The 11,830-nt window shown below is 47.0% G+C and overlaps 1 protein-coding gene across 6 annotated transcripts in view; it reads right to left on the bottom strand.

Annotated features, from left to right (window-relative positions):
- Positions 1–11,830, bottom strand: part of LOC118504799 (serine-rich adhesin for platelets-like) — a 46,103-nt gene that overhangs the window by 4,964 nt on the left and 29,309 nt on the right. The window contains exon 1 of one of the 6 annotated variants that reach the window (XM_036039782.1): positions 7,186–7,683. The exons of 2 other annotated variants lie outside the window; for them this stretch is intronic. Coding sequence is in view for 2 of the 4 variants with exons in the window: in XM_036039779.1 (XP_035895672.1) it covers positions 6,761–6,872 (112 nt within the window). In the remaining 2 variants the exon portion in view is untranslated. Of the gene's footprint in view, positions 1–6,760; positions 6,902–7,016; positions 7,110–7,185; positions 7,684–11,830 lie in introns of those variants that run through there. 3 more of the 6 variants (XM_036039781.1, XM_036039780.1, XM_036039779.1) reach the window with 3 other exon arrangements.

The following is an 11,830-nucleotide window of genomic DNA, read 5'->3' as shown; positions in this document are numbered from 1 at the left end:
AATGATCGGGAAGATTATTGGCGCATGCAGATGGAGGCGGCTGTATGTGTAACCCTATATTCCCGGGGCGCCATTTGGCAGGCTGCTTCTACTGCTGCTGCTGGTGGTGTTGGGATATTCGAGATGACGACACAGGCTGGAGCAGGCTCAAAACAGGCATCTGCAGTACCGTGTGCGCTCGAGTACGCTCGGGTGTAGGAAATAGAGAGAGAGAGAGAAAGAAAAAGAACTGTGGAACTGCATCGCGCCTGAGACGATGCCGATACCACCGTGCATTGTAAGGTGTCGAGTTCCTAATGCGCGCAGACATGCGGAAAAATGTTTCATTTTTATTTTACTTTTTTGTTTTCGCCCGATCGTATTTCGTGCTCGCAGCGAGACACGGCAGGCAATGGCTGGCGCAAGTAAATTGAGAACTCATGCAACAATGAAAACATACGGCACGGGCAGAGTTGCAGCGAAGGACCAAAAAGGTTCTTGATTATGGTTCCAATAAGCATTGGGGCGGCTGGCAATAAGAAATCGCAACTGTTACTGTGTGCCGCAGCGTGGGCAGGGAAGCAGGGAAGGGGTTCTTCGCGAGTAACTTGAGATAAATTGGGAATGCGAGGTACTGGCAATGGAATCAAGGACATAAATTTAATCTCTTTGTACGTCGGTGCTGCACGTTCGGTAGGTTTTGGAGTGAATTGTTTGTAGACAGGAAATTGAATTCTTCATTATGGGAAAACGGAAATGAAGCCGGTTAATTATGGTGGAGCACGTGGTTGAGAGATTATAGGAAACTCCGAGACACTAGTTTACCTATCGGGATTATAGCAATTGAGTACGGTTGTATGATTAAACAAGCTTCTTCTTTTATGAGATTAAAATATGTTGTATAGTCATGATCAGAACGGATGTATTGGTCCAGGGGTCCTCAAACTTGGCAGTCAAAGAGCTTCTTCGCTTCACAATACCTAGGTAAAAGGTAGTTGAAGATCATATCAGCAAATGAGAATTCTACGTGGTGAGGCCTCTAAATAGGCGAAGTCTTTTGATTGATCTCCTTGCAGAAGGCCCCTTGAACGGCGAGACTGCAGTCAAGAATTAAAGAAGGTCTGTCAAATAATTTCTGATATTTGAAGAATGTCTCTGAAAAAAAGCGGAGTCTTAGACATCTTCATCAGAAAGTCTTATCATAGACTTCAAGAAAACTCGGACGTGAGGTTCTTATTTATAAGTGGGTGGGGCGGTCCGGTGGCCGATGCGAAAACAGCTCCGGTATTCACACGGCAGGACCGGGGTTCCAATCCCATCCCGACCGCCTCCCCGTACGCAGGGCTGACTACTTTGCTACGGGTATAATCAAGTCACAGAAAGTCAAAAAATGGCAGGCCGAGACCTCTCGCTGTTGTAGTGCCAAGGAAGAAGATATTAAAGGGTTGGCATTTGTTTCACCCTAACCAATAAGTCCATCAGTGAAGGAGACAAATTTTATTTGAGTTGAGGAAGCTATTTCGTATTGAAGATTTACCTAGACAAAAATTTGCTTGTAACGGTCTTCGGTTTTGTGCCTAACTGTTTGTGGTGTATTCTTGGTCAGAGTACCTTACCGGTGGATGAAATTGGCCACGTTGGTATATCAAGTATTGTACCCATTACGCCCCGTCTATTAGACCTTAATAGAGCTGCAGGTTGATGAATAAGGAGCTAGATCTTGCTCCCGTTCAGCAAACTTGACACTCACACACTTTGCTATCATTTACCCTAAACGAGCCAGGTCCTCCACTACCCCGAAGGCGATTCTTGGAAGCTTGGACATGCAACCGAGAGCACCGTTAGCAATGCGTCTCCTTATATAGATCCGCAAGGGGGAACCTGTGCACAGGGAACTCGATGCGTTCCAATAAATCATTCCAGGGCATTCAACATTGTGTCGCGTTAGAACGGTGGCTATCCGATCGGTGGCCAAAGATCGGATGACAAATTTCATCTCCTCTCTCTCGCTCTCTCGCGATAGCTGCTGCTGACCACGCACTTTCCTGAGACGGTGCGTAACGGCTCACACAAGGTTAATGATCCTGTCAAAATAGTATCACGCACCCAGGCCGTACCAGCACCTAGCAAGCAGCATACACGGAAAGTAAAATCTGTTAACGATCTCCATCGCTGGGGCAGGCGCGTCGAGGCCCGGCTGTCCAAACGCTCCCGGGATTGCGACGGAGTCCCGCCGTGCGATTCCCGGATCGATATCGCGGGACCGGTTTTGGAGGGCTGATTACCAAGAATAGAATAATTATTTCCCGGTGGTTGGTCGGTCGGTCGGTCGGTCGGGTTCGATTTATGGCTAGGCAGGGATGGATTGCCGTCGCCGTTGTCGTCCATCGGACGGACTGGTGGACTCGGCGGACTTTATTGGGAAGCAGGAACGCAGAACGTTAGTTAAGTGCAATTAGGCGATTGATTTTATTGGAGATGCTGGGTTTAATTATGATTTAGGTCGCGAATGGGTAAAATGTGGCCGGACCGGATTTATCACCCGGGATGGGTCTTCTCACCGGGTCGGTTGGTATCGTGTTCGGGAGGATTTACTTGAGCGGAGGGACAAAAAAAAACTGCAGCAGAGCTCTGGAACGAATGCCGATCGGCCGAGACCTCGATTTGTTTCACCTTAATCTGCTTTGTGGAGCTTTTAATAGGACACGCTATCGTCTTTAATAGCCCGTAATTAGACGTCAATTGGAATGATTTCTGTTGCAATGTCCAATGGGAATTTCCAGCAAACGTGTTTTAGAAGGAGTTGTTAAATGGCATATAAACAGACACATGTTTAGCGCCTGAATGTAGGCAGGATATAGAGTAGATCAATCCCTCAGTACTGACGAAATTGAAAGATGGCCAATCACCTCAGAAAACGACCAGAAAACGTCTACACAGTGTTCAGGGTCCCTCTGAGTCTTTGTGTCCATGATTTGTTCCTCATATCGTATATTGAGTGCCAATTGAAATACAGCAGAGAGCTATACAAAAATGGGCTCAACTAGGTCAGCTTCAATACATTGGAGTTTTGGAGCGTCCCATGTCCATTTAATAACTTTTTTCAATAAATCTAAGCTCCAATAAAAACCATATGAAGCTAGCAATCTACAACCCCGATAAATCAACGCTAGCCTTCGAAGCGGACTTTGACTAAACTTCAACCCCTTTTAGAAGGATTTAATTGCAGCAACTCAACAACAAATACCTCGAGAACGAAAGCGTCCGTCCGCATCAAAAGGGCATCAGAGTTCAGTGCAGAGGCCCAATTTCCCTTGGACCGGCGGCAAGTGAAGGCGATTTCACCCTGGGTCGTGTGCTGTTGCAACGCTTTACGCGCACTTCATCAATGTTAGCGGATGCGACTACGCAAAACACGCCCCGAATGTCAGCACGTTGGCGTTCTGTTTTGTGAGATCTATGCTTTTTTTTGTTGGTATCGTATGGTAGCCGGTAGCTTCTGTTATTATTAGCGCTCGGTTCGAATTAAGGTCCCGGGCCCGGCGATATCGACGGCGGCGATCGAAAACCGATGGAATGTGCTGTTGTTTCAAAGTGGAAAAAGTGCTCATGTTTTGTAGACTGGTCTCTCTCTCTCTCTCTTGCCGCTTCAGCACTCGGGGAGTGACCACGTACCACGTGACCACGTGAGAGTGGCAGTGGACATGGGCAGACATACAGCTAACAAAAAAAAAAAAACACACACACACACACACACACAATACGTGCAAGCGTTCCCAAAGAATGTTTGATGCGTGGTGAACTGGATGGAGCTAGAAACAACAGAGCAGACAGAACCGGATCTAACCTTTTCCGGTCCCGATGTCTGATGTCCGCTGTTTGTTATTCCCGTTGCACCTCCGGACACCAAAGCTCCAAAGGGGATGGGGGGGGGGGGGGGGGGGAGGACAACATCGCCCACACCTGAAAGGTGCATCGGATATTCGTACGCCATGCTGTGGCATAACTTCCATCCCACATGGGGTTTATCTAGTTCAGCCTCCAGGCCTCCGGACATTAGTGTCTTTGTTATAGTCGGGGTGGTCGGTTAGTTTTCCCCGGGACGGGGTGAAAATTCAGCACGGTTCATTAGCTTTTTACTCGAATCGTGTTACTGAGCAGGACTGGACCGGTGGGAGTGTGTTTTTTTTCGGGGGGAATTATTTCTACATAACCTAACGGAAATGGCGACCCGTGGAACTATGGGGACGAACAGGACTAAGCCGCGGTCATGAATCTTTCAGCAATCAGTTATTCCTGACGATGTTGGTAAGGATTGCTCCACTTGAACTTTAAGTAAGCTGTAATGCAAATTTGACGCTAAAATCCTAACACAAAACCATAATTCTGGGATGTCAAATATATTGGTCCCCTCTGACAGATCTCGTCCCATAGTGCCTTGATAGCGGTGCCCTGTAGCACACCATTAGGATAGATCTTTTTGATGTACAGGTTGGGTCCAGCGCTGCGAGGTGCTTCTGTTGATCGTAATAGTTCCTATGCATCTCTGAATCATCTGTGACGCAGAGAACGCAAAAAAAGTCTATCAGACTACCATTCACTCGCAGTGGGCGAAGAGCGAAAATAGCTAAAGCTAATGGTCTGGAACAGATCCGATTCACCATGGACGAGTTCCTCTAATGCGGTGTGTACTACACGCACACAAACTCACACAGATGACTTCTGTTTGAGTGGTGCTGATGCTGGAATGTGGAGAGGAAAAAGCCCGCTACTGACTATCAGATGGCGCTCGTTTTGTCACCATTAGTCCAGCGGGACCTCAGCGTTCGCCGATAATACAACCTACCTCCGGCCAGCATCACATCCTATAAACACGGTACGGCAAGCCTACGGTTCCGTGTAATGGTCGCCCAAATGGCACCAGTTTAATTGATAATTAGAAAACGAATTGTTTCGCTACATACGCAATGGTAGCGGCCATTATTGCGATACTCGCTGCGATTAGGTTGGTCGGATGAGTGGGGTTGCGTTGAGATGAGAGGCCCCGGTCGCCAAACCGTGTGCAAACCCGATCGGAGCAATTAGACGGAGCAATTGTGTTGTTGTCCGGGACACACGACTCGTGCAAGGTGACGCGGGAGGAACCCTTGGACGAAAGCATCTTCGGATGCTTTTCCCGGACGGGTGCGTTAAACGCTAGACTGCACTCGGTTGCTTGTCGGGCCGGATGCTTTCTTTTGATGCGGCTAATTGATGTGTTTTCCGGAATGTTTGATGCTGGAGTGGAGTGCTGGAGTGTAGTGCTGGAGTGCTGCCGTCGGTTAGACCGGGAGCTACGTTAGGGGGGCTAGCGATCTCACGGGCGGGGCATATTACGCTTGAAAGCGATGTGTCGAAGCGAAATAATTTTAAATGCTGCTCGCACGAGCCACAAAGGCACACGGGCAAAGAGCGGAGGTTAATTAATTGCACTGCGGCATGGCATGCGTCTTCTGTATGCATTCTGTGGCTTGGCGGGTTCGGTAGTTGGCTGTTTGTTTTTTTGTTGTTACTTTGATGCAGAAGAAAAAATGCACCCCAGAGGCACGTTCTAATGAGCGGAGCGGACCGTGTTCATACTATGCGAACGTAAAACTGTGGATAACGTGTTTGCGAACGAAAATTGCAATGTTTCGGTCTTAATGTAATTAACACTTGTTGGCGAACAGTGCATGGTGTATCAACGGGGTTTATCACTTGGCTTGTTTGTTCTGTAGATTGAAGTGAGTTGGAGTTATGAGATTATTAGGATACCAAGTTGCATATCCCGATAGATATTGGATATCTTATAACTAGCATGAAGCCTATACAGACATCAAGTGAAGTAGAGATATTAGATATCAGAGATTTCAATACCATGGTAATTATTGCTCCAATCAGTATTCGCGCTCTCCAAGAAGTTTTTGATTGAGCTAGAAGAAGGCATTGGAAGCTAAGCGTAAGCTCTCGGCCAGCTCTCCAAGCAGATGATGCTTATTTAATTACTTATTGGGCGTTAAAATCGCTTTATAACCGTGTCCTCCTGTAGAAGTTATAGTTGGACAAGGCTTAAAGGATCTACGGGCTGGGTAGTAGCCTGGCCATAGGTTGTACAATATTGACAACTTTGTCTTAGCGCTTAGAGTTCCCAGTTATAGGAGCTCCTCCTAGGTCTTCTCTAATATTTGGGACCAAAAAAACTCTCGAACATAGCTATGCACTAGCCTGTGTTTTACAAGCGTTACCTCAAGGAGTGTCTTAGGACCCCTAAGTATTCTTCTCGTTAAATAATAACAGGGAGTTTCCACTGCTCTTGGAACTTTCAGTTTTTTATAGAATTGATAGCATTAAGAGCTTTAGAGCTTAAAACCAGCAAGACCAAAACAAATCTTTAACTTCACGCCTTAACAAATTCTTTCCAACCCGTTTTTACCCTCAGTGTAAATATTTGGAAACTAGCAATTGCACTTAAAACACGCCAAAAAGGCTCTCCACTTGTGACACTCCAAAAAAAAAGCAGACATTCTGTCACATTTATCAACAACGTCTATATCCGTGGGTATGTAATGTTTACATTCCTCCCCTTCTCCCTCACCCCCTCTGTAGCTCCCTTCTCTCCAATAAGTTAACTACCAAGCTCACCGGACTACACTGTCATAATCCGTAAGTCACTATCTTTTGGACACCACTTTTTGGACAGGTTTGTCACGCGGTTCACCCTCCCTCCCTACCTCTCCGCCCCCCCTCCCCTCCAAATTCCTACTCAGACAGCACACCGTACGTGCCATTATGGATGGACACGTCCACGACACTACCACCGCCGGGCTTATAAATCCTCCCGTTTTCGTGTTGACCGACCGGGAGACACACTGCATTAATCTTATCCTGCTCGCATTCGCGGCACGCACGCGACTTGTTCTGAAAAGTTCGCGCTAACTTAAGCCGTGTGCTTCGGGTGGGAGACGGGTAACCTTCCCCCTCCCATACAAATGGTATTAAACGCTTTTTGGAAACTTGACCTCGTACGTCGACGCCGATGGGCATCGGAATCGTCGCACCGGGGCGACCAGTCCGTGCACTAATTGGATCGGATATTTACGGGCGATAATTGGTTGGCGCTCCGGCAGAGCTTCTACCAAGAAGCGCTCATCAGAAGTTTGCCTGATTATTGGATCGCAGTATCGTGACCTTTTGAGTGTGTTGAGGTTCTCCTTACTGCTACTGCTACACGCACACACCGCACTACGAACCTTTTCCACGCGCTCAACTGCGAACATTTCCTCGCAGCTGTGGACACACAATTCCCCAGCCAATTTGGAGTTTGGAGTTGGCCGGAGGATGTTTTGCCTGTATCGAAATGAACGCACACAAACGCGCGCTCGCTCTTGGGACGCTTAATCGGATTGTGCCCTTTGCTACACCGCACTATCAGCCCACCGGAAGGAACACTGTTTAGCACGGGCAAATGTCCCAGCCGGGAATCGATGCACACGCGATTAGCATTAGCTTGCCCCGTGCCGAATCTTGGGCCGTGCGTCTTTGTCACATTCGTCGAGCGGGAATCGCACAAAAAAACGCACTCACGAATACCTCCGCTTGGGCGGGAAATCCCATTCCGTACGGCGTGTGGGCACCGACTGGCCCGGACCGTACGGGGATGGATCGAATCGGATTGAATTGTGCGCGCGCTCGCACGGCTCGTTCCGAAACCGATGCGAAAGTTCCGCTTAACCGAACCGAAAGAAACCGGACTGACCAGCGGGCCATGTCCACGCGGTGTCTAAACACAGGCAACGAAGGTAGAGAGAGAGAGAGAGAGAGAGAGAGAGAGAGGGGGAGAGCGAGGGGTGGTATTTTTGCCGTAATGTTGTGGTTTTGGAATGTTAATCAAGTTCTTCAACCGAACCGGCATGTTCGATATGGAAATCGGCCTCCAAAGTCGACCAAAACCGACCGCCCCCCCGGGGTCCGTTTTCCCTTTTTTGCTCACCCAAACGAGATTGGCGGTGTGTGTGTGTGTTGTAAGGCATGGTGCAAGTGCATCGAAACGTGGTGCACAGGTGCACCCACGGGCGCACTGATGCGTGTACGGCTATCTAACTGTGGTGTGGTCGGTGTGCTGCAGCGGTTGTCGTATTAGTCGCGGGAGAAAAGTGAAATTATTGAAACAGCAATCATGGTGCGCGGAGGGGTGCAGGAGTGCGGCAGCAGGTGGTAAATGCATCTCTAGCTAATCAGCAAGAAAGTGCACCAAAGCCGACCCAGTGAATGCACGGAAAGCATCCGAACGGTGATTAGCATGAGGGCGTTACATTGCTCCACTTAAATGTGAATATTTTGTGTAAATTTTAATAACAAATTTATTTAACTTCTTTACTCGGATTATATTTGTATAGTGGAGCTCCACTGATCTATTGTCGCAACGTCCAGATATTGATACTGTGCAATAAGTGCAGAATGAAATATCTACAAAGACTCTCTTGAAGAACTTCACGCAAGAGTCAGATATTCTGGCAGAACACCAGCTTATACCAGAGGTACAACAAGTGCTAGAATTCCTGATCAAATGGGTCATCAAATAGAGAATTATACATTCACGATGATCTGGATGACTATGCTCTCGATTAAGGCGCTCTGCTTTGAAAAACTAACTTTTAATAACTGACGTAGATAACATAGATGAAATGGTCGCACAGGGGTTTAGGACCTAAAGCGGTAAAGCATATATCCTTTAGGTCCTCGGGTTATCTCCATAAGACTTCTTCCCCTTAGACCGAGAAAGGGTAAGCATCAAGTTGAAGTTGATCCTTACCCTCGTCGATGTAAAAACTACCTTCAGACCTGTTACTCCTTCACACCCCAACGACTTCATTTTACGACGCTGCTCTTTGCCTATTTTTGGCTATTTTAAGACAGTGCAAGTAATTCTCGTGAACCATCTCTCCTTGCGATCCTCGCAGTCTCATTCCTAGTCACAATTCTTTAATTTTAATGTAAAAGTGACTGACTTTGACTAATGTAAGACCAACGGAAACCAACTTAAGCATGGTTAAAATTAGATGAGAAACCAATTTAAATGAAGCTGTACTGAACGTGCTGATGCGTAAACGCTGCACAGCATGTGCGATTGCTGGCGTGATGCAGATGCTGATGATGATGGTGACTACTGCCGGCAAGGTGTAATTATATTTGCTGCACATCTCTCAAATGAAGCAACCGGTTAGGAAAATCCAAACGGCAGACAAGAGCGAGAGAAAAAAGGCACACACGGCCGACCGATAGAAACGTACACTCGAGCCCAATTAGGAGGCCTCCGATAGGAGGCCGCACGTACGTCCTCACAAGAGAGCGCGCCGGTGAAAGGCCTAATCATTGCTTGATTTGAGACTATGCAGATTGATCAGTGATGCGGTCAATTATTAAAAGATTGGCATGCCTGGATACCCGGTACCAGGAGGAAAGCCGGCTCTATTTCCACCAGCGTTAACTTTCCAGCCGCTACCACCATCAACAACCGGTGTTGTGCAATCGGGCAAACAATCCCACCGCCAGCTTGCTATTGGTGATCAGTGATTAGAAAGCTTCCTCCGTCCGAGCCGGAACGAAACGGTAAGGGAAGCTGGGGGAGATGAGATGCGAAAAATAACCAAACTAGTTTACCATTGATAGGATTATGCTGATTAGTCGGCATCGGATGGACGGGAATGCACACAGCACGGGAATGCATCCGAGCGCACACTCATCGAAACCATTAGGAAGGTAAGGGCAGCAAAAAATGCTAAATGGGCGAGTAGGAAACCCCTTGTACTGGCGGTTCGATCGGGTGGAAAATAATATTTCATCTCTGACGTTTCTGTTCACCCGTTTGTTCCCAGCGTGACGCCATCGGAATGTCACCCTCGGTGCAGGTGCAACGCCGGAGGGCGTTATGGGCCCGAACTGTATAATGGACATTCGATACATACTGCCCGGAGCTGTTTATGTTTGTTTAGCCGTCATATTTAGCAACAATTGAACAGTCTGTACTGTGTCGGGAGGTGACGTTGGGAAATTGGAAATCAAGCCTTCCCCCTCTACCGCCATTTTCTTTCATCTCGTGAATTGCATCTGTGTGGCATTTTTTCGCCCGAGGAAGCACAAACATAATAATCGTTTTACTTTCACCCCGAGGTGGTGTTAAACGATGGTGTCTTTTTCATCGTCGGTCACCATTTTCCACCATTATGGTGTGTTTGAATATTTTATTAAAGGTAGCAGCCTAGTGTCAATGGATGTCTTTTTGATGGGATGCCTAGGGGGGGGGGGGGGGGGTGTTTTTTCCTCTCTCTCACCCGCTCTCCCTTTCTCTGTGTCCGAATATCACAACAAATCCCTTCCGGGTGCGTTGCGATTGTTTAAACATGTTTTATTGACTTATTTACATTTGCACAACACAAACGGGGCATATCAGATTTCACTCCCGTGATTGTACGTATTATATTGATCAGAGCATCACTTTTTTTTTACGGTATGAATTTATAATGTTTCTCGGGAGAAGATTGGGACGGTTTTGGGAAAAACTTTCAATCATATCGGAACAGCTAATTAAAGGTTTCTATGGAAGTGGTAATACATATTTGGTCTGGTGCCTTGACTGGGATTTGGTGAGATTTATTGAATGCTGCATTTAAAAATCGAATGGAGTTATGATGAAAAATAAGGCCTTTTCGACCTGTAATCCATACAAATATGAATATATAGTGGTGCCGTGACCAGGATTCGTGAGTTTTTTCTATCATGTAACTGTTGTACGAAATAAAATAAAAACAGTTGCAGATTTCTAGTAAATTGAATCCGACCTTTCGAAGCTTTCAATTCGTGCGAAAAAACTAATGAAAGGTTCCTAGAAAGAGCGTGACTAGGATTTAAACGTATCCAGCGTTTAAATCTGAAGCCAGTTGTACTTTGTCATGAAAAGTTAGCTATACCTTTGATACGTCTATAAAGGGGTTTTTCACGGTGCCATGACCAAGACTTTCTGAGGCTTGAGATAATGCACTTAGCAACTTAAACTGTAGAGACAATTTTACACTCTTATCACCAATTTCTCCTGGCCGGAGAAGTGTCGGAAGTAGCCACATTTAACCTTCCGCAAGATACTGTAAGCCTACAATTACCTTCCACGCGGCACTCGTTGGCTCCTGCCTTTGCCAGTACAGTAAAGAAGGCAAGCATTTCTCCTGGTGGGAACTATCCGCCCACAATCGTTCTCGGTGCAGCCGAAGAAAGGTTCACCCGTGACTTTATAAAACCATAAATTATCCCCAATCTATTCCCGCCAGTTTTACACCGCTTGCTGTTGTCCCCGTTGCATAACACGCCCACACACACACACACACCATACGCAAGTCGCCTGTCGTGTTCTTCAAAGTTTCGTGGGGGAGAAAGTACTACTTCACACCTTCCATCATCGCCGGGAAGGCTGGCAAGATCTTCACAGATCGCACCGGCTTGTGTTAGATACTCACACACACACATACACACACACACAAATCGAGTACACGAATTTTCGTAGCCGGGATCGGGAAATGGAAAGTAACGTATTACAAAATAGCTGTTATTACTTTCATTTTCATGCAGACGGTGTGCGGTTGGCTGTGTGGTTCGTCGAGGTCGTGGCGTCGAGGGTGTACCGGCCCGTGCAACATCGATCCGTGATCATTTCCGTGGGCCCTTATGCTGCTATGTTGGTGGAGTCAGGTTCAGTCTGAGGGTGTGTTTTCGTACGCTGTTTCGTAGCACAACCCGTGGACAAGTGAGAGTGGCTTTTCCTAGTTTAGGCACCGTACAACTT

The sequence above is a fragment of the Anopheles stephensi genome, chromosome 2, assembly GCF_013141755.1.
Source record: "Anopheles stephensi strain Indian chromosome 2, UCI_ANSTEP_V1.0, whole genome shotgun sequence".
Classification (NCBI taxonomy): domain Eukaryota; kingdom Metazoa; phylum Arthropoda; class Insecta; order Diptera; family Culicidae; genus Anopheles; species Anopheles stephensi.
The sequence above is the reverse complement of the archived record's forward strand: the minus strand, read 5'-3'. Positions and strand labels throughout refer to the sequence as shown.